We start from the raw sequence: 23,490 nt of genomic DNA on the forward strand, positions 1-23,490 counted from the left end.
TCATTAACCCCATTTACCTCCTCCAGCTCCGTTACCACCATACCCCTGCCATCTCTCATCCACCCAATTTCCCTCGCCGCCTCCTGCCTCCTCAGCTGACGTACAAGCATCCTGCTGGCTTTCTCCCTAGATTCATAAACTACCCCCCTGGCCCTGCATAGTTTCCCCACCATCTTTCCCATGGACGTAAGTTCAAACTTCTGTCTCTCCTTCAACAGCGCATTCTCAAGTGCTGCTGAATACTTGCAGTCAACCCGGAGAATGACCTCCACCAACCTCAACCTCTCCACCCACTCATTGTGCACCCGGATTGAGATAAACTCCTCCCTGACCACCGTCTTCAGCATTTCCCACAAAGTGGAGGTGGAAACCTCCCCGTCTTATTCTGCTCCACATTGTTCTGGATAGCCACCTCTATCTAGCCGCAAACCTCCTTATCTGCCAATAATCCCACATCCAGCCTTCGCTGCGGCGTTTGGGAACTCCGCTTTGCCTTCCGCAATTCCACCTAATGCGGCGCATGGTCAGATACCATAATCGCTGAATACTCCGATTCAACTATCCCCACCAACAGCACCTTGACTAGGATAAACAAAATCAATCCAGGAGTACATCCGGAAGATGTGCAAGAAGTACGAAAATCCCTTCGCCGATGACTTCTCAAACCAACGTGGGTCTGCCCTCCTTTGTGTTCCACAAGCCCCAGCAGCTCCTTTGAAATGGTCAACACCTTCAGGGACCTGGGACTGGACTGGTCCAATTTAGGGTTAGCACCATATTAAAAATTAATTGGGTGCTCTAAATTTGTAAAAAAAAAAACACTACCACCCCTCCAACCCCAAATGGAATACCTGCCCTAACCAGCCCTTCCTGAAGCTCGCTTGGACCCCACCTTCACATGCATCTCCTGAAGAAACACCACGTCCACCTTCAAACTCGTTAAATGCACAAAAACGCGAGACCTCTTAATTGGCCCATTTAATCCCTGAACCGTCCACATAGTCAATCGGATCAGGGGGGCACCCCATCAACCCTCTCTCTGATCAGCCACAGCCCTTCTTTAACCAGCTCTGCCAGGTAAATGCATCGCGCACCCTCGGGGCCTCCTCAAGAAGTCTACGGTATCCTCCCTGAACCAACTGCGCCAGTCAAACTCCAATCACATCAGCATTCCCCCCTCCTCCACCCCACTCCCCCCCATGAACAAAGAAACAGAAAACCAATCCACGCCACCACCCTCTATCTCTCACTGTTCCTTCACTTTGCATCAGCTTCAGATGCTGCAATACATCAGGGAGTGGGGAAGGTACCTAGACACTGGGTGGGATTCTCCGTCCATCCGCACCAGGGGCTGGATTCTCCGGTTGTCTACGCCAAAATCGTCTTCGGTGAATGGCCGGAGAATCCAAATTCCTGCTTTTACGATGCTCCGCCTCTCCAAAGCGGCGTACTCTAGGAGTACGCCACATTACGTATCGACGGCCTGAGGCCATTGCCTGAGGCCTGCCCCCCAATACTTCGCCCCTGATCGGCCGAGTTCCCAACGGCGTGGGACATGTGTGGTCTCATCCATCGGGAACCCGGCAGACTCAGTCCAGAACCGCCACAGTCGGGGGGAGGACCGATCCGTGGGCAGGGGGGGCATATTCAGGGCTGGGTGCACTTGGTGGGGCAGTCCGGGACACGCGGGCCGGCCGAAGGGGGGGACTATTTCACGGGCCGGGTCCGCATGCTGCATCCACCATAAAGCACGGCGCAGCCGCAGTAGACCGTTGTTGTGGGCATGTGCGGCCACCCACGGACCCGGCAATTCTCCGGGGTGTATCTGTAGCTAGAGCCGGGTGCTCTACGCTGCTTCCCTGCTAGCCTCCAGCAAAACAAGGAATCGGTGGCCGTTTTGCGCCAGGTTTCCTGGCTGAGATACCCTCAATTACGACACGGGAGAGAAGATTGGTAATTCAAAGGGTTTAATCATCAGAGAACCGGACAGCTGCCGAGAAGTGTGCTCACAGCCTGCTGCCCAGTGAGCATCATCTTATATACCGTTTCCTGGGGGCGGAGCCAGAGGCGGAGTCCCCCAGGGTTCCAAGCCCGGTCTTAAAGGGCCAATGTATTAAAGGCAAGGTACAGTTACAGCAGTTACCGATACCATTCATCACACTGGTGTAAAACACCACCGCTCCCACACCCGCGTGGGAACATAGCCCCAGCATTGGAGAATCCAGCCCCAGATTTCTGGTGTGGCGTGCCCCCTGGATTCTCCGCCTCACCATCCGGCCAATGGGGTTTCCCATTGTGGGGAGCCCTGCGCCGTCGGGAAATCCCTGGGCTGCCGGCGCAACGCAGAATCCTGACAGCGGGGAATCCAGCCCGTTGTGTTTCAGGAGACACTCACACCCCTTAGATTAACCAACATGAATTCGGCCAGTGGTCAGGGTCAGGAGGGTGTCATTGAGGCAGATAGAGGGATCCAAGAGGTAGCGTCACAGGAGTCTCAGCCCTTGTCCCTGTCCAACCGGTTTGAGATTCGTGCTCCCTGTGGACGGGAACGGGGACTGCAGCAGGTTTGAGCAAACTGACCGCAGCAACGTGGTACAAGGAGCTGTTCAAGTAGGGGGAGAGTAAGAAATGTAGTTGAAATTGGAGACAGTATAGTTAGGGGCATTGACACTGTTCTCTGTGACCAGGATCGAGATTCCTGGCTGCATTACCTGTCTGGTTCTAGGGTTCGAGATATCACATCTGGTCTGCAGAGGAGTGGGAGGGTAAAGATCCAGTTGTCATGGTCCACATAGGTACCAATGACATAGGTAGAACAAGGTTCTGCTAAATGAGTATGAATAGCTAGGAGCTAAATTAAAAAGCAGAACTAAAATGGTAATGATCTCTGGATACTGAGCCACAAGCTAATTGACACAGGGACAAAAAGATTAAGGAAGTAAATGCGTGGCTCAAAGATTGGTGTGGAAGAAATGGGTTTGAATTCATGGGACATTGGCACCAGTACTGGGGAAGAGGGATCCTGGCACCAGTACTGGGGAAGAGGGGACCTGTTTCGATGAGGTGATCTTCATCTGAATCATGCTGGGACCAAAGTCCTGGCAAATCACATATCTCAGACTGTAGATAGGGCTTTAAATTAATGGGCTGGGAGTGAGCCCCGATAGGAGAAGTCAAACAGAAGTGGGAGGAGGAGCTGAGGGGGTGGAAATGGAGGCTGGGCTGAGGAGGAGGCTGCTAGGGAGGCAAAGGCCAAAAGGTTTGGACTCGGGGCCATCTTCACCTTCAGCACCTCGGACATTACGTCCGCAAACCCCTGCCAGAACCTGTTCAGCTTCGGACATGCCCTAAACATGTGAATATAGTTTGCAGGCGTCCCCGCGCACCACCCACACCTATCCTCCACCACCTCAAAGAAACTTCCCATCCTTGCCACCGTCATATGCGCCCTATTAAACTGAATAAGGTTAAGCTTAGCACGCATTGAACATGCATTCACCCTAATCAGAGCCTCCTCCTACAGCCCAGCCTCCATTTCCACCCCCTCAGCTCCTCCTCCCACTTCTGTTTGACTTCTCCTATCGGGGCTCACTCCCAGCCCATTAGCTCCTTGCAAATCTCAGACACCCTACCCTCGCCAACTCTTGCTTTCCATATCACCTTATCCTGTAGTCCCGGAGGAGGCAGATCGGGAAAAGATGGCACCTGCTTCCTTACATAATCCCGCACCTGTAAGTACTGGAACCCATTCCCGCTGGGCCGCTCATACACCTCCAATTCCTCTAAACTCGAAAAGCTGCCCCCCCACAAACAGGTCCCCAAACCACTGAATCCCTGCCCATCACCACCCCCGAATCCCCGCATCTAACCGCACCCCCCCCCCCGGTACAAATCTATGGTTACTGCAAATTGATGCGCACACCAAGGCCCCTTCCAACCTTACATGCTGCCGCTACTGTCCCCACACCCACAGGGCCGCCATCACCACTGGAGTACCTGGCCGACGAGAATGGCTAATGCGCCATCAACAGTGCCCCTATGCTCGTGCTCCTGCACAAAGCCTCCTCCAACCGCTCCCACGCCGAACCCTCCCCCACTACTCACTTCCTCAGCATAGCAGCATTGCCCAGTAATAATTCATTATATTTGACAAAGCCCACTCACAACCACCCCCCGCATCCCCCTTTCAACAACACCTTCTTTACCCGTGGGGATTTCCCCGCCCACACAAACCCTGAGATCAGAGAATTAACTTTCCTGAAAGATGATTTTGGGATGAAGATTAGGAGGTTCTGAAAAACAAATAGGAGCCTCGGCAGTACCGTCATTTTCACTGTCTGAACCCGCCCTGCCTGTGATAGCGGCAGCACATCCCACCTCTTGAAAACCCCCTCATCTGTTCCGCCAACCGTGCAGGATACAATTTGTGTAGTTGTTCCCATACCTGTGCCACCTGGATGCCAATGTATCTGAATCTTACCCCCACCACCTTAAATGGCAGCTCAACCAACCTCCTCTCCTGCCCCCTGGCATCGATCGGGAAGCCCTCACTCTTCCCCGCGTTTAACCTATATCCGGAAAAACTGTAAACTCCTCTAGAATATTCATAATTCCCCCAATGCCTCCCAGAGGGTCCGAGATATAAAGCAAGAGGTTGTCCGCATGTCGTGGGATGACACAGAATTTATTAAAAAGACCATGACGGAAAACCCCAACATCGACACACACCGACTGATTGTGGGGTGGGGGCAACTTTAACTGCATACGGGACCCACTGACCGATCAATCAAACCCCAGAATGGGGGGAAAGACAGGCATGGCTAGGGAGCTGGGAATATTCATGGAGCAGATGGGAGCGGTGAACCCATGGAGGTTCCTACGCCCGGGAGAAAAGGAGTTCTTGTTCTTTCGCAGGTGCACAAGGTGTACACCCACATCAACTTCTTTGCTGTGGGAAATCAGTACTCCCAGGAACTATAGGAGCGGAATACTCCGCAATCATCTCCAACCACGCACCACATTACGTGGATGTGAGGTTGGAGACGGCCGTGCTCAGCGCCCCACATGGAGGCTGGACATGGACTTCCTGGCCGACAAGGTCTTAGAACAGTACAGCACAGAACAGGCCCTTCGGCCCTCAATGTTGTGCCGAGCAATGATCACCCTACTCAAGCCCACGTATCCACCCTATACCAGTAACCCAACAACCCCCATTAACATTATTTTTTAGGACACTAAGGGCAATTTAGCCTGGCCAATCCACCTAACCCGCACATCTTTGGACTGTGGGAGGAAACCGGAGCACCCGGAGGAAACCCACGCACACACGGGGAGGACGTGCAGACTCCGCACAGACAGTGCCCCAGCCGGAAATCGAACCTGGGACCCTGGAGCTGTGAAGCATTGATGCTAACCACCATGCTACCGTGCTGCCGGTAACATAGCCAAAAAACATAGCGGGCCATAGGCGATCACGTTAATAACAACGGGGAGGTCTCACCCTCCACATTTTGGGATGCACTGAAGGCCGTGAATAGAGATTATACCCTACAAGGCGTGCAGACATAGGGAAGAGAAGGCGGCCAGGCAGCAGCTGGTTGACTCCATTCTGGAAGTCGACAGAAAGTACTCCGAGGCCTCGACCATAGAGCTGCTGATGGAGAGGGAAAATCTGCAAATGGACTTTAACCTGCTATCCACTGCACTGCACTGCACCAACTCCGCCAGACATGGGGGACATTCTAGGAAAAAGGGGGACAAGGCTGGCCCCCTACTGGCTCACCAGCTGAGAAAACAGGCAGCCACGAGAGAAATAGCGCAGGTAAGGAACAGCAGAGGCAGACTGGTAGCAGAACCAAAAGAGGTCAATTAGACATTAAAGACCTTCGACCGAGGACATGGGGCGAAATTCTCCCCCCCCCCACGACGGGTGGGAGAATAGGGGGAGGGCCTTCCCGACTTTTTTGACGCCCTCCCGCTATTCTCCCCCCCCCCCCCGCCGAAATCCCGACAAGAATCGCTGCCGCCGTTTTTTTACGGCCGGCAGCAATTCTCAGCTGTTAGAAGGGCCGAAGTCCCAGCCCTTTACGACCTTTTTACGAACGGCAAACACACCTGGTCCTGCCGTTCGTAAAAACGTCGTGACAAACTCGCAAAAAATAACCATGGCACCGATTGGCACGGCAGTACCACGGCCGTGCCAAGGGTGCCATGGGCCCGCGATCGGTGCCCGATGCCCGCGCACTATTTGTCCTTCCGCCGCCCCGCAGTATCAATACGCGGGGCGGCTGAGGGGCAACCCGGCCCGCGCATGCGCGGGTTTCGCGCAAAAACGCGATGACGTCACCCGCGCATGCGCGGGTGGAGTCTTCCCACCTGCGCATGCGCGGCTGACGTCATATGACGCGTCAGCCGGCGCTAACTCCGGCAAGCGGGCTTAACAATTTTCGTTAAGCCCGACTTGTCGGAGCCTCCGACGTCGGGCTGCTAGCCCCGACGGGGGACCAGAATCGGTCCCCCGTCGGGAAGGGGCGCGCTGCCGTAAAACCCGCCCGGGTTTTACGGCAGTTTTACGATTTCTCCCGTTTTGGGAGAATTTCGCCCTGTATACCTCAGAGCCCCCCGACGGGGACGCGGGGAAGAAACAATTCCTTGACGGATGGATTGGGGCCTCACGGTAGCATGGTGGTTAGCATCAATGCTTCACAGCTCCAGGGTCCCAGGTTCGATTCCCGGCTGGGTCACTGTCTGTGTGGAGTCTGCACGTCCTCCCCGTGTGTGCGTGGGTTTCCTCCGGGTGCTCCGGTTTCCTCCCACAGTCCAAAGATGTGCGGGTTAGGTGGATTGGCCATGCTAAATTGCCCGTAGTGTAAGGTTAATGGGGGGATTGTTGGGTTACGGGTATACGGGTTACATGGGTTTAAGTAGGGTGATCATTGCTCGGCACAACATCGAGGGCCGAAGGGCCTGTTCTGTGCTGTACTGTTCTATAAAAAAAGAACTACCAGTCATTGGGGAAGACAGACAGGGGGGAGCTGGAAGCACCAACAGATCTGGGAGAAATCATGGACAGCATCAGCTCCATGCAGGCGGGGAAGGCACCGGGACTCGACAGGTTCCCGGTGGACTTTTATAAAACTTTTGCGCCAGCCCTGGCCCCACACCTAAGGGACATGTTCACGGATTTGCTGACAAGGGGCACTTTGCCTCCTACACTAGCACAGGCCCAATCTCACTGATACCCAAAAAGGACAAAGACCCGATGGAATGCGGATCATATAGACACCGGGAGAACGTGCACACTCCACACAGTCACCCAAGGCCAGAATCGATTCCGGGTCCCTGGTGCTGTGAGGCAGCAGTGCTAACCACTGTGCCACTGTGCTGCCTTGTACAAAAGCAACATATTTCAATGTTGGATATGCAGAACTGGAACACATGTAACAGGTTTAAGCAATTACAGAGGTAGGGAACGTGGGCAGGAGAGGAAGAAAACAATAAAGGAAATTCCTCGATAGGGTGGAAAGCAAAAGAGATGAAATGATTAATGGATGATGGTGCAAAGCAAAAGAACATAAGAACTAGGAACAGGAGTAGCCAATTCAACCCCTTCAGCCTGCTCCGCCATTGAATACGACCATGATTGATCCCATCAGTGCCTCAACTCCACTTTCCTGCCCATTCTCCATAACTCTTCAACCCATTATTAATTAAAAATCTGTCTATCCTCTCCTTAAATTGATTCAATGTCCCAGCATCCACCTGTACTCTGGAATAGCAAATACCACAGATTCACAACCCTTTGAGGGAAGTAATTTCTCCTCATCTCCATTTTAAATCTGCTACTCTTAATCCTAAAACTATGATCTCTTGTTCTAGATTGCCCCACAGGGGAAAGCATCCGCACCATGTCTACTTTGTCAATACCTTTTATCATCTTAAATATCTCAATTAGATCGCCTCTCATTCTTCTAAACTCGAGAGAGTATAGGCATATACTGCTCAATCTTTCTTCATAAGACAAACCCCTCATATCTGAAATCAATCTAGTGAACCTCTTCTGTACTTCCTCTAATGCAACTACATCCCTCCTCAAATAAGGGGGCCAAAACTGAACACAGTACTCCAGGTGCAGTCTCACCAATGCCTTGTATAGTTGCAGCAACACTTCCCTACTTTTATACTCAATTCTTTTAGCTGTAAAGGCCAAAATTCCATTTGCCTTCCTTATTTCCTGCTGTACCTGCATGCTAGTTTTCTGGGATTCATGCACGAGGATACCCTCTGCAGCAAAGCACTGTCAAGTTTCTCTCCATGTAGATAATAAATTGTCCTTCCACTTTTCCAACCAAAATGGACAACCTCACCTTTATCCATGTCAAACTCCATTGGTCCACTCGTCTAACCTATCTTTACGCATTTGCAAATTTCTTATTTCCTCATTGCAACTTACTATCCCATCTATTTATTCTCATACCTTAGAATGTGGCAATGGGAAAATGGCAAAGCAAAAGGTGTGTCTGGAGGACGTGGAAATGGGAAAAGCAGAATCATAACCAAAAACTGCCATTCGAAGAACTGGAGGTCGGGGGTTACAATCTGACATGATTGATCTCAACGTTGGAACCAGATGGTTGCAAAGTGCCTAATTGAAAGATGAGTTGCTGCACCTCAAATCTGCTTTGATCTCCATTGGAAAAATAAAGAAAGCTGGGGACTGAGGGGTTGGAGTGGGAGCGGAGCAGAAAATTCAAATGACAGGCGACCAGACATTGAGGGGTCATGTTGGCAGTCTGAATGGAGGTGTTGTGCAAAGCTATCACTGAATCTGAGCTTGACCTCCTCAATGTAGAGGAGTTCGCAACCTGAGCAGCAGTCATCACCTCGAATCGAGGATGACATCAGCCAGGTTTCATGACTTGTGTGCCCTCAGGTGACTCAACAGGCCAATTCTCGAGCTACTGGATTGAGGGAACAGGAGTTGTCCTGAGGAGGGAGGGGAGGTATTTCTCAAGCCAAGATTCTGCTCTCTATCCTTCCCCTCGTGTCTTCTCCTTCGTAGACTTTATGTAGTCAGTTCCCGACTGTGTTGCAGCTTGTTGGATGACAGGCCGCCACATGGTTCAGTTGGTGGAAAGTTCCTCCCACCCACCAATGCCAATTTGCCCCCTTTTCAATGCGGCCTTCGGAACGTCCTTAAAACATTTCCCCCTGCTCTCTTTGAGGTCGGATGCCATCCTGAAGGTGTGGAAAGAGGCTCTGCTTTGGGGAGACAACCCCTTGGCATGCGGGTGCTGTGCCCGGGCCATGGTTAAGATGCTGGAGGAATTGGCTCTGGTGAGGATGCTGGGGTGTGTTGAAAGGAGTAGAAGAAGCAAGGGGGCTATTCCATCTGAAAGGAGTCCTTGACTGGAAGGTGGAATGAGGAGATGGTGAAAGCTGGTGTGTGTGTGCGCCATTCCACTCCCTCCCCTATCCAGCTGTCAGTCACTGCGGTTGCGGAGGAACCGCCCACTCGCGAGGTGACATCACTGAGGGCACGGGCCGTGCATTCTGAAAAGGAGCCAGCGCGGTGTACGCGCGGGGCGGGTTGTGAGCAGGGCAGACAGAGATTGATACAAGAGAGTGTGAGTGATACAGTGACAGACAGACAGACTGATACACTCAACTCCAGCAGTACGCCAGCCGGGCCCCTATGGAACAGCGTGGCGGCCAGGCCAGCCAGAATGGCCTCATTGGCAGCAAGAGGAACGGCAGAAGCCCACAGGTAAACCTTCCCCACTCAGGCACATGCTTGCCGGCTTAGTCCCCGATTCCTGTCAGCGGGCTGGTTTGATTGAACTTTATTTTTTCGCGTGAGGAGGAGAATGGCTCAAAAATAAAAAAATGAGTTGCCAGTCAAATCAGTTTGAATCTGTATTACTTCCTCTTTTTTTTTACAACAAAATTAAAGGGGAGGGGGAGGAAGGTCAGGAAACCAGAGGAATGTGTTACATGTTTCAGTGGTTAGTTTGGCTGTTTGCCCGCTTTTTAAAGCAATATCGTTACGCTGTGAGTTTATAGTGTATAAAGCTGCCAAACCCAATGCGAAAGGCAGAACCGGCGCACAAATATGTGTTGACTGCTTTAAATTGGGAGAGCATAGCACTGGCAGAGCCAAGCGGGGGGGAAGGGGAGGTGGGCAGGGAATGCACTGCGCCCTGGGACTTGTAGTTTCGCTCCTTTTTTTAAAAATGTTGAACGGAATTGATCTCGGCTCAGTGTTTAATGTGTGAGGATGCTGTACGGTCATTCCTTGAGACTGCATTTCTGGAAATGCTGGAGTACCCTGTCTCCAGTCATGTTTTGCTTGCATTCAAATCCGTTGTAACAAAAAAAATGACTGAGCTTGAAAATCAGACACCAGAAGAAGCATCAGGTGCACAATGTAGCAATCCTGTTAATTTAACTAACTCGATCATTGAGTAACAATGCTGCTCTTGATGGTGCAGTGGGTGTGGTGTTACAGGGCTTACAGACCTGAAAGATCTTACAATTGGTCCCCTGGATCGCAGTCAAGGTTTTTTTTAAACCAAGTCAATGCGGAGATCTTGTTCAAAAAAACAACTCTTCATGGTCTCCAGACAAGGAACCTACCAGATCCAAACTGACGGGAACAAAAACATAAGAGTCATTCAGACTCGTAACGTTAGGTCCATTTCCTCTCCACAGATCAGTCCGGATTAATGATGCAATTACGAAAGGGAAAATGCTGGAAAATCTCAGCAAGTCTGGCAGCATCTGTAGGGAGAGAAAAGAGCCAACGTTTCGAGTCTGATGGCTCTTTGCAAAGAATGACAATGATGTCAAAGAATGATGCAATTGCTCCAATTGGCTTTCTTTGTGCGTAAGACGAGGAAAAACAGTTGATTTCTGCTAACCTAACCAGTGACAGGAACCCTAAGTTAATTGCTTTGTTTTGGGCTTGCTTTTCATAGATTTTCTGGTTTCTTGCTTGGTGTGGAAAAGGGGTCTGGAATTAAGGTCAAAAGGGGAGCCAATCTGGTTTGAGTGCAAATTTTAGATTGGTGATGCCATTTGAATCTTATGCCTCAAGATAGTATTAAAATTAATGTCCCAATACAAGACAGAAACTGACATTCAATGAGTAACACCTGTCATCAGTCAGTGCAAATCCTGGAATAGCCTTTAACTCTATAACCTGTAGAGGATTTTAAATATTCCTCAGAAATCACAGAATGCATTTCCTGTTGAGGATTTTTTTCTTTCTATTTTATACCTGCCCTTTCTCTGCATATTCACATCTGGGAAATGTTTGGGTTTTTCTATTGCTTCCAAAACATTCATCTGCTGGTGCAGTTTAAAGGAATGGGACCAATTGAAAAGAAGGCGAGGGGAGGCAAAATTTCTGAAAGCCTTTCATCCCTTGATTTTTAAAGACCCTTACCGATAAATTAAGCATGCAAGATGTCAATATTGGTGCAGTGACCTACTCCCCTAATCTTGGCTGGTGTTACATTGCATTTAACATGCATATTCTGGCAGCCAGTGAGGCTCTTGCATCAAGCAGCCATGGGCTTCTTCAAAGTACAGAAGTCAGGATCTGATTATACCATTTAGACCCTGATTGTTGACAGCTGCGTTTTAGTGCTGACCCCATGTGTAGCACAAGGCACAAAGGAACAGCAAGTCCCAAAGGAGGGCCAAAAAGGTCATTAAGTTTTTTTTAAATGTGTTAGGTGGAGCAGGTGTGGTTCGCAAAGTAAACCATGGCTCGGGGCTTTCCTTCTCTTAAATACAATCGCTGACATCCCCATCACTGCTGAACATTATTTGAGACTGTTCCCACAGCTCCTGCCACACTTGCCCAACTCTTGTCTGCCAGCCAAATGTTGCTGACATCGGATTCGGGTGGCAATAGGACTTAATATGATTAAATGAGAGCAAGGAATTAAAATGGCCCAGGCCTCGCCTCGTCAGTAAGCTGAAGCAAGGCTGACAATAGACTTGTCAGACCCAGTTAAATTGAAGCTTTGGAAAGGCATTTCAACTGATTAACAGGTCAAAGGCTGGGGATTATGAAGCAGCCACTATTGAAGGGACAGGAAATGCAACTTGAGGCTACAAGGAACTGGTTCTGTCACTGGTTGTGCCAGTCCTGCAGTACGTATTAGCGGCATGTGACCAAGTTCTATACTGCTGACCTGGATCCCATGAAGTGACTTGCCCACAGCTGCTGCCAGTTAAGTGCAATATTGTGTGTAAGTCTGATGAATGTAGACATTTCAGATATTGTAGTATAATTATTTGGTGAAGTAAGGGTTAAAAGCCCGGGTCAGAGTCTGACTGATGCAGTCATGTTTAAAATAATCCTGGTTTGAAAGACAACAAAGCTTTTAGGAGCCTGAGGAGCAGGAGAAGTTGACCATTGTAAAGGCTTGGGCTAATGCAACTTTGTTTTGATTAAGGAGATTCTTTGGGGAGTTCATTCATTTTTTGATTGGATTTGTTTATTGTCACGTGTACCGAGGTACAGTGAAAAGTATTTTTCTGCAAGCAGCTCGACAGAACATTAAGTAAAGAAAATACATAATAGGGCAACACAAGGTACACAATGTAACTACATAAACACCGGCATCGGGTGAAGAATACAAGGGTGTAGTGTTAATGATGTCAGTCCATAATGGGATCGTTTGAGTCTGGTAACAGCGGGAAAGAAGCTGTTTTTGAGTCTGGTTTTTTTTGTGCGTGTTCTCAGACTTCTGTATCTTCTGCCCGATGGAAGAAGTTGGAAGAGTGAGTCAGCCAGGTGGGAGGGGTCTTTAATTATGCTGCCTGCTTTCCCCAGGCAGCGGGAGGTATAGATGGAGTCAATGGATGGGAGGTAGGTTAGTGTGATGGGCTGGGCTGTGTTCACGACTCACTGACGTTTCTTGCGGTCCTGGGGCGAGCAGTTGCCATTGCAGGCTGTGATGCAGCCAGAGAAGATGCTTTCTATGGTGCATCTGTAAAAGTTGGTAAGAGTTAATGTGGACATGCCGAATTTCCTTAGTTTCCTGAGGAAGTATAGGCGCTGTTGTGCTTTCTTGTGGTAGCGTTGACGTTGGTGGACCAGGATGGATTTTATGAGATGTGCACCCCTAGGAATTTGAAACTGCTAACCATCTCCACCTTGGCCCCGTTGATGCTGACAGGGGTGTGTACAATACTTTGCTTTCTGAAGTCAATGACCAGCTCTTCCGTTTTGCTGGTATTGAGGGAGAGATTGTTGCTGCTGCACCACTCCACTAGGTTCTCTATCTCTCTCCTGTATTCTGACTCGTCGCTATTCGAGATCCACAGCCCACTATGGTTGTGTCGTCAGCAAACTTGGAACCGTGTGTGTGTGTGTGTGTGTGTGTGTGTGCGTGTGTGTGTGTGTGCGTGTGTGTGTGTGTGCGTGTGTGTGTGTGTGCGTGCGTGCGTGCGTGCGTGCGTGCGTGCGTGCGTGCGTGCGTGCGTGCGTGCGTGCGCGCGTGCGCGCGTGCGCGCGTGCGTGCGTGCGTGCGTGCGTGCGTGCGTGCGTGCGTGCGTGCGTGCGTGCGTGCGTGTGTGCGTGTCATTGAGGTCAGTTCTCCACTGTCTTCATATGGTTGTACAGGCACTGACAGGAGGGTACAGAGACCCTCTCATACATCCCTTCCTTGATCCCTTACTTCTATCAAAAACTTGGGTGAGGTGATTTTCAACCAAAATAGTCATCCTAAAGGCAGGCAAATTAAGTGCCAGGGAAAAAAAGAGGACATAAAGGAACATAAACAGTGGTCGGAAATGACTTCAAAATTGCTACAAGAATTGGCCCTGTTAAATAGATTTACCTCAACTCCTCAGTGCTCTATTGTTAATTTTGCTTGCTTTTTAATTGGTATAGGGTGGATACACCCACTTAGAATTATGGATTCTTTACAGCACAGAAGGTGGCTATACAGCCTATTATCTGTTCTGGCTCTCTGCTAGGCACATACCCCTGCATTTTCTTTTGAGTAATTATCCAATTGTTTTTATTTTTTTTGTAAGCCCAAAATGAACCTGCCTCTACCATACACTCAGGCAGTGCATTCCAGATTCTGACCACTCGGGTAAAATAATTTTTCCTCCTATTGCCTTTGGTTCTTTTGTCAATAACCTTCAGTCAGTGCTGTCTGGTTCTTCATCCTTCCAGTTTCTCCCTCTGTATTTAGTGATGACCCCTCATGATTTTGAACACCTCTACTTAAATCTCTTCTAAACCACCACCTTCAGGGGGGAAAGCCCCTAGCTTCTCCAGTCTATCCAAGTAACTGCAGTTCCTTGTACCTGAAACCTTTCTCGTGAACCTGTTCTGCATCCTCTCTGAAGCCTTTGTGTTCTCCCTGGATTGGACATACTAGTCCAGTTGAGGCCAAACAGTGTTTTCAACAAGTTTTTCATAACGTCCTTGCTTTTGTGTTCCTTTTAAGCCCAGGATCCCACGTGCTTTACTAACGGCTTTCTCAACCTGCCCTGCGCTATTCAATGATTTGCCTATAAATAAAATTGTATTTTATTCAAAACCTATATAAAAAGTTACAACACAAACCATTCAGGAAATAAACTTTCCAACACAACTGTACAGTTTATACAAATTTTCCACCCCCCCCCCCAGCCCCCATGACGAACAACTCCTCAAACATGGTCACAAACATCCCCCACCTTGTCTCGAAACCTCCTCTGACTCGTATTTGATCTTTTTCAGCCGAAGAAAGTCACATAAGTTCCCCCAGCCATGCTGCTTCCCCCGGTGACGTTGCTGACCGCCACTCCAATAAAACTAATTGCCGGCCCAATCAGAGAGGCGAAGGCTGCAACATTGGCCTTCCTTCCCTCCATCAGCTCCGGCTTCGGTGATATCACTGCCGAAGGGTCCGCCTCAATCTCCTCCCCTACTATCCTTGCTAGCACCGCAAACACTCCCACCCAGAATCTCTCCAACTTTTTTGCAGCCCCAGAACTCGTGAGCATCATTCGCTGATCCCTGCTCACAGTCGCCTGTCTCCCCCTGAATGAGCCCACTCATTCTTGCCCGTATCATATATGTACCCTGTGTGCTACCATGAATTGTATCAGGCTCATCCTTGCGCACGAGGAGATCGCATTTCCCCTTCGTAGTGCCTCACGCCATACTCTCCAGTTTATCTCCCCTTCCCAGCTCCCCTTTCCATTTTTCCTTAATCGTCTCCACGTGCTCACCTCCCTGTTCTCCCAGCCACCTCCATATATCTTTGATCCTGCCCTCCCCTTCCACATCTGGAAGCAACAGTCGCTCCAGCAGGGTGTACCTGGGGGACCCTTTCCAAACCTTCAACGCAAAGTCCCTTGCCTGCAAACTCACTTCCTCTCGTAAGCTCTACCTTCTTCAATTCATCTATACCTGCAAACCCTTACAAATACCTCACAGCCCCACTTCTCTCCACTTCCTATACATGCCATCTCTTACCCCCCCCCCCCCCAGCTCAAAACCGTGGTTTTCACACAACGGTGTTAACACCGATATCCTCTCAATCCTGAAGTGCCTCATCATCTGGTTCCAGATCTTCACCATGGACTGCACCACAGGACTCAGAGTATTTGCTTGGCACCATTGGCAATGCCACCATCACCATAAGCCCTTAAGCTGGACCCCCTACAGGATTCCTCCTCCATCCCAACCCATTCTACCCCTTTGCCTTCCCACGTTCGCCTCCCAATCGTAATGTAGCAGGTTTGGCAATGTCAACCCTCCCTGCTGGCTTTGTAATAGAGTCCCTTCGCACCTTCCCAGCCCATATAAAGTCCAAAATAATTGTGTTTAGTTTTTGAAAGGAAGCCTTCAGTATAAAGATCGGTAGTGTTTGGAATACGAACAGGAACCTCGGCAGAATGTTCATCTTCACCACTTGGACCCTCCCTGCCAAATTCAAGTGCAGCTTGCCCCACCTCTTTAGATTCTCCCTATCCTCCTCCACCAGTTTTGTGAAATTCCATTTGTGTAGCATCGTCCATTTCCTCGCTACCTGAATCCCCAGGTATCTAAACCTGTCTCTGACCACCTTAAATGGCATCTCCACTTAATTGGCTCGCCGACCCAACTCATTCACCGGGAACGCTTCGCTTTTCCCACATTTAACTTGTATCCTGAGAACACCCCAAACTTCCCCAACAAGCCCATGATCCTCTCCATGCTCTCCAACAGGTCCGAAACATACAATAGGTTGTCCGCATATAGCAACATCCGATGCTCATAATCCCTCGTCACTCTGCCGACCCCCTCCGAGCCATTGCCTGACGCTCTATAGCCAGGGCAAACAGCAGCAGCGATAGTGGGCACCCATGCCTTGTTCCCCTGTGTAGTTCAAACTTCCGTGAACCAATGTCATTGGTCCACAGACTCACCTTTGGTGCCACAAATAACAGCTGCATTCCAACAGGTCCTTCCCCTTTTTTGGTATTAATGTGATTATTGCCTGCACCATCATCTCTGGCAGCTCCCCCTTCTCCAATGCCTCACTAAACTCCCCAAGAGATGTTGTGCCAGGTCCATCATGACATCCTTATAAAATTCTGCCGGGTAGCCATCTGGCCCCAGGGCCTTCCCTGCCTTCATACCCCTTATACTGTCCAACATCTCCCTCAGCCTCAGGGGCTCCTCTAGAGACTGCCTCTTCTCCTCCAACTGTGGAAACTCCAGTTCATCTAAGAACTGTCCCATGTCCCCCTCTTCACCCCCGGGTCTGCCCTGTACAGCTCTTTATAATAATCCCTAAACGCCTTGCTTATCTTCTCCAACCCAACATCCCCTGCCCCAGTCTGTATCTTCAATATTTTCCTGGATGCGGCCTGCCTCCGTAGCTGATACGCTGACTTTCAACTCGCCTACTCCCCGTGTTCATACTGCACCCCTCCTGCCCTAAGCAGCTGACCCACCGCTCTCCCCATTGTCAGCCTATCAAATTGCCCCTCTAATTTCTATCCTCCTCACCAGTCCCTCCATGGTGGGCACCCTCGAATACTCCCTATCTACCTCCGCTATCTAGCTCATTGCCGTTCATATTCCTTTCCCTATCCACATGTGCCTTGAACGAGAATCTCCCCTCTGACAACCGCTTTTAGCACTTCCCAAAAAGTGGCTGTCGACATCTCCCCGTTTTCGTTCAATTCTACGTAACCTTTAATTGCAGCCTGCACTTAATCACAGCCCGTACTATTTGCTTAGGTCTCTCAGCTCCTGTACCCACTTGAATTGTATCACAGATTGTCTCTCCTCACTCTTCTGACCAAAATGAATTGCTTCTCATTTCTGTTGCTTAAATTTCATCTGCCACTTGTCTGTCTGTTCCATCAACTGCTCTATGCCCTATTGACATTTAACACTATTCTCATAATTCACAAGTTTTGGGTCATCCTCAAGTTTTGAAATTGCACCCTGAACACCGAAGACAAGGTCATCACTATATTATCAAGGACAGCAGTGGTCCAAATAACGAACCCTGGGGTACCTCCTGTTTCCCTCCTGTCTGAAACGCAACCATTCCTGTCACTCAGCCAAATTCATATTCCATGAGTTCTAATTTTCCTCGAGCCTTTTATGGGCAATTCATCGCACAAACTTTTCAGATATGACAACAAAACCCCAATCTGTTTCAAGTGCAAGCTTCCTTCAACTGTCCCATTGGAGTTGCACGCCATGCATGAAAAGAAAACTGGCAGTTTCAAAAATTTGTCTTTATTTCCCGTTTCTCATGCCCAGGAACTGGGGCAACAAAGTTGGCCCCAACTTGACCTAATTATGAGATAAAACCAAGTGAGTTTTGCTCGGTATCCCCTCATGAAACCACAATTGCATCCTAAGCAAATGCTACTGCTTTCAGTCTCTCTGGGTCTGTAAGAAGTTGATTGTTTCATTTGAAATATGAATAACCCCAAATTTAAAAAAGTGTTGAAAGCATTCAAGTCTAGGGACAGAACTGTATAAATAGCATTGAAATTATTTTTCAGTTAGTCAAAGTTTAAGGTTTTTATTGTCAATCCATGTATTAATTCAAGGCAAGTCCTTTTCCCCATCACCTCGTGTGCTTGCTGACCTTTTGTTGGCTCTTGATTAAGTAACATCATCTTGGTTTCAAAATTCTCACCCCCCCCCCCCCGGCAGCAATGGTGATATCATGGATGAGTGTAATTTGCTGTCTGACCACGAAGAGTCTCATTAGTATATAAGTTAATGTTAGAGTTGGGTGCCCTCAGACTGACTGGAGAGCTGGAAGAGGGGTTGCTTGTGCATGTTAATACTGTTATTCATCTGTTGTTTTGTATATAGTTGATAGATAAACAGCTAATGTTAATAAATCGTTTATAGCTTTAGCTGCAAGTGTTCTTGTAATGTAAATTGGTCATCTGACGAGAACATTGCACCCCCCCATATCCTTTGATCCCCTTCTTCCCAAGTGCTACGTCTAACTGCTTTGTGACAACATAAGATGTTTTGTCCTCAACTACTTCCTGTGATAATGAAGTCCGCAGGCTCACCACTCTCTCTAGGTGAAGAAATTTCTCCTCTGTTCTAAATGGCCCATCCCATATCCTCAACTGGTTCTGGACACTCCCACCATCAGAAATATCCTTCTTGCATCTACCCTGTCAAGTCCTGTTAAAATTTTAATTTCTATGAGATCCCCCCCACCCCATTCTTCTGAAGTCCAGTGAATGCAATCCTAACCAACTCAATATCTCCTCGTGCTTCCATCCTATCCCAGGAATCAGTCTGGTAAATGTTTGCTGCACTCCCTCTACAGCAAGAACATCTTTCCTCCGATAAGAAGACCAAAACTGCACACAATATTCCACATGTGGCCTCGCCACATTGCAGCAATTGTTTTTGACATATCAAAATAATCCTTTAATGCACGTCACTGGCAACCTGATTCAATAATCAGAACTCCCTTTCTTTCCAAAAAAGGTAATCAATCATCGAGCAGTGAGCCCAGCACAGAGGAAAATACCGTTTTACCTTTGAATTAAAATTAAACTTCCCAAACAACCATTCATTACCCGAGTGATCTTCTGGACCTGACTGCAGGTGTGATGCTATTGTAGTGAATTAGAAAAAAAACGTCTTGTTATCAACATTTCAAAGAGACAAAAAATATCACTGGTATATTTCCAGAATTTCAGGTTTCCTCCTCGCGTTATGACAGCGGAGAAAGAGAAGACCCATGGAAAGGTTTCTACATTTCATCAAATATTTTTTCCAATCGTGCATCTTTCAACAGATTCTCACTTGGAATGTTATTCTTGAACATATTAAATAATGCATTTTCTGATCAGAACCTTCATCTGGCAGGGAAAAATATTCTTTACAGTTGGTTCTCGGCCAATGAAAATCTTTTTCTGTCCTCTTAAACACTCCGCCAACTCCAAAGTGAACATTCACACATTAGAAAGCTGGAAATTTCGATTTAATAGATTTTCTTTCAGCAATGGTCTCAGGATGATACAATAAGATAGATTGGAAAACAGTATTTAGATTGGGAAACAGTATTGTAATATTAAAATTTAATGAAATAAAAATAGACCAGAGAGAAATGGAATTATAGGGCATTCACAAGTTGCTTTTTGTTAATATAATAAAGCTCTTCACGCTAAGTCAGGTACTTCTCCTGTTTGACTGAATGAATGTTTAAAGCCATTAGTCTAGAGCTCACACAGATCTTGGAGCAGTTCTTCTACACGTCTTCATTTCTTGGAAAGATGTTAAAGAAACAAAGGAGGCAGAAAATAAGGTTTTGTACCCTGCAAAGGCTTACTGCATGTCTTAAAGCATAAGAATTAGATTCCCTCATGCAATTATTGTGACATGAAAAAAATGTGCCAGCAATTTATGCACAGTCAGATTGCATAAACCAAGCTGCATGACCAATGGATTTTATTTTTGTGATGGTAACTGATTGTTGGGAAAGAAATCCTTGCTCATTGAGTAATACCATGAGTTCTTGCACATGAGCCTGAGCCACTGGAACAGGCTCTGACCTTATCTCAGAAAAATGCCATCTTGGACAGTAGAACAGTCCCTTAGTGGAATAATTAAGTTCTAGCCTAGGTTATGTACTGAATCCTGGAGTAGGGCTTGAAGAAACAAACCAACAGCTTGAAGGTGAGAGCACAAGCAAGCCAGCCAAATTGACATTGGATGCTTTATATATTCAATCAATTTAAATTATATCTCTGGAGTCCTGGCTTCTTGGAAGATATGTTTTTTTGTTATTGAACTGGTGGTATTTTTCCTGTACTAGCAGTTAGCATTAGTACAGACCACTATGGATGCATAGACTGCAGATGAGCAGAATCTGGGTCAAACAATCAGTACTTTCACATATGTCAAGCAGGAGATGTTAGGAAGAGTATAACAATGTTGCTCTCGTGAATATAGAATTCTGAAAATTTAGTTAGGAAAAATTCAATACACATAGATTCCCCTGGACTTCTTCTGGAAGTCTTCTGGACTTCTGTCAGGATGCTGTGTTAAAATGGATTTTAATGTAATTTCTTTCTTTTCATTGTGTCTGTAGTAGCAACAGATGAGATGCTGAGTGGTATCATGCATTGCAAGGTTAATTGTTACATTTAATACTGTGATATGATCCTGGACCGCGTGGCCGCTTTTGTTACGATCCAGTTACTTTTTTCTTTGCTTAAAGTAGGTAACATTTGAAATCCAAGACTCTTACAAAGAGTATAAACTTACATAGGTCCTTGGTTTTTGAACAAATAAAGTCCACTTACTACGCAGGGTCAGAAAGATAAAACTATTTACAATATCTATCTTATACTCTAAACATTAGAATAAATATGAGGTACATGTGAATTAACACCACGTTACACATTAACTAGCAAAGACCGGTCCCACGGATTTCTCAGCAACCCACCCAGATGTCAGTAAAAACGGAGTCAACTAATCCTATTGGTTCCCTGTCTCCTTTGAGGGATTCCAGTTTACACCTTCAAAGACCTAACATTTGCATTTGCCTCCAATGTCAGACTCGTCTCCTTGGGTTTCAGTCTTGGCTCCCAAGACTTTGTTTCTCTGGATTCCCAAGTTTGCACTCTAGCACCAAGTCACAAGCACAACCTTTGCCCTTCAGCTGCTCTGAACGGGACACAGCTCCAAAGGGTTACATTTTCCCTCGCAGCACGGAATCACTCACCTTCCATCTGCAGGGTTCTCCTGACCCCTCCGTAGTTCAGTCTGACAACTTCAGCACTTTTACTACTTGGGGCCCCTCTCCCAGTTCCCTGTCTGGGCTTTTCTACAATATGGTACTTCCCTCCTCTATCACATGATCCCAAATTCGCACCATTTTTATTTCCACAAATGGCAGGATGTGCATGCACAGAACCTCCAGAGACATTCTGGGACCTGTACTTCCTGATGACAAGGTAAATTTGGTTTTTGCAACAGAAGTCCAAATTGCCTTATTAAAAAGGAAGAGAAATGAATCCATCCAATTTATGTGGTTGTAAATATAACACCAAACCTTGTGGGAGTTTCCACCTTCAGGTGTGCTTTAGCTGTGATGTAGATATGCTCTTGTGTTTGGTGACCTGAGCAGTTTGCTTTTACGACTCGTGCTGCTTTATATTTACTGGAGTGATAAAGTAACCTTGGAGAGGACAAGGACAACAAATAATATTCCCTTGTGGAAAAGCAAAATACTCCAGATACTGGAAATCTGAAATAAATACAGAAAATGCTGGAAGTACTCAGCTGGTCAGACAGAAGCTGTGGAGCGTGAGAGTAAAACAACCATTAACGTGTCGCGTCTGAGATCTTTGATCAAAACTGAGAAAAGTTAGAAATGTAAGCAAGGGGTGAGTGGGACAAGAACAACTGGGATAGGGTGACTGTCAGAAGAGGGCTTCCAAGACCAGAGGGAATGGCTACGGAGCCAGAAAGGAAGCAAAATTTGTCTAGAGCGGGTGTGCTGTTGACTGAAAGCAAAAATAAGAGAAAAATCAAAAGGAGCAAAGGAAGGAAGCGAAATGGGGCAAAGATTATGGTCTGAAATTGAGCTCTCGTGGTGCGTCCTGAAAGTTGTAAAGCGTCTAATTGAAAGATGAGGGGCGGGGTTCTCTGCCCTGCCGGGCCACATTTCTGCCTCAACCGGCTGGTGGGATTCTCCTTTACTCCAGGCAGTCGATGGGGTTTCCCATTGTGAGGCAGCCCTACGCCGTCGGGGAAACCCCCAGGCGCAGGCATAACAGAGAATCTCACCAGCGGAGAATCCCGGCAGAGGTGTTGTTCCTCAAGCTTATGTTGAGCTTCACCGGAATAGTGCAGTAGACCAAGGATAGAAATAACGGCGCGAGACAAAAGCAGAGAATTAAAATAACAGCAGGAGCCCGGAGTCATGCTTGTTGAGTTTTTACGGGATGTGGGCATCATTGATTCGGCCAGCATTTATTGCCCTTCAGAAGGTGATGGTGAGCTGCCTTCTTGAACCGCTGTAGTCCCTGGGGTGTAAGCACACCCAGAGTGCTGTTGGAGAGGAAGTTCCAGGATTTTGCGCCAGCAACAGTGAAGGAATAGCGATATATTTCCAAGTCTGGGTGGTGAGTGACTTGGAGGGGAATCTCCAGGTGGTTGGGCTCCCAGGTAACTGTTGTTCTTGTCCTTCTAGATGGTAGTGGTCGTAGGTTTGGAAGGTGCTGCCTAAGGAACCTTAGTGAGTTACTGCAGTTCATCTTTTAGATGGTACACAATGGCTGTGGAAGAGGGAGCAATCAGAAGGGGGAGCAATCAAGTGGGCTGCTTTGTCCTGGATGGTGTCGAGCTTTGAATGTTGTTGGAGCTGCACTCATCCAGGCCAATGGAGAATATTCCATTACACTCCTGACTTGTGCCTTTGTAGATGGTGGACAGGCTTTGCGGAGTCAGGGTTGTGTGCCCTGGTAGCCACCGTATTAATATGGCTAGTCCAGTTCAGTTTTTGATCAATGGAACCCCCTAGGATGTTCATTGTGGGGGATTCAGCATTGATAATGCCATTGAATGTCATGGGACAATGGTTAGATCCTCTCTTGTAGGAGATGGCTGTTGCCTGGCACTTGTGTGGTGCAAATTGAACTTGCTACTTGTCAGCCCAAGCCTGAATATTGTCCAGGTCTTGCTGAATTTGGACATGGACTGCTTCATTATCTGAGGAATCACGAATGGTGCTGAACATTGTGCAGTCATCTAAGAACATCCCCACTTCTGACCTTATTGATGAAGCAATTGAAGATGGTTGGGCCTAGGACACTACCCTGAGGAACTTCTGCAGTGATGTCCTGGAGCTGAAATGATTGACCTCCAACCACCACAACTATTTTCCTTTGTGCCAGGTATGACTCCAACTAGTGGAGCGTTTTCCCTCTGATTCCCATAAACTCCAGTTTAGCTAGGGCTGCTTGATGCCATACTCT

General features: G+C 47.9%; 1 protein-coding gene across 2 annotated transcripts in view; it reads left to right on the forward strand.

The window, feature by feature from the left end:
* The first annotated feature begins 9,532 nt into the window (after positions 1 to 9,532).
* Positions 9,533 to 23,490, forward strand: part of fam241a (family with sequence similarity 241 member A) — a 39,746-nt gene continuing 25,788 nt past the window's right edge. The window contains exon 1 of one of the 2 annotated variants that reach the window (XM_038792169.1): positions 9,533 to 9,766. In XM_038792169.1, the coding sequence (XP_038648097.1) occupies positions 9,695 to 9,766 (72 nt within the window). In that variant the 5' untranslated portion in view covers positions 9,533 to 9,694. Of the gene's footprint in view, positions 9,767 to 11,990; positions 12,261 to 23,490 lie in introns of those variants that run through there. The other variant, XR_005460072.1, reaches the window with a different exon arrangement.

The sequence above is a fragment of the Scyliorhinus canicula genome, chromosome 3, assembly GCF_902713615.1.
Source record: "Scyliorhinus canicula chromosome 3, sScyCan1.1, whole genome shotgun sequence".
NCBI classification, from domain to species: Eukaryota; Metazoa; Chordata; class Chondrichthyes; order Carcharhiniformes; family Scyliorhinidae; genus Scyliorhinus; species Scyliorhinus canicula.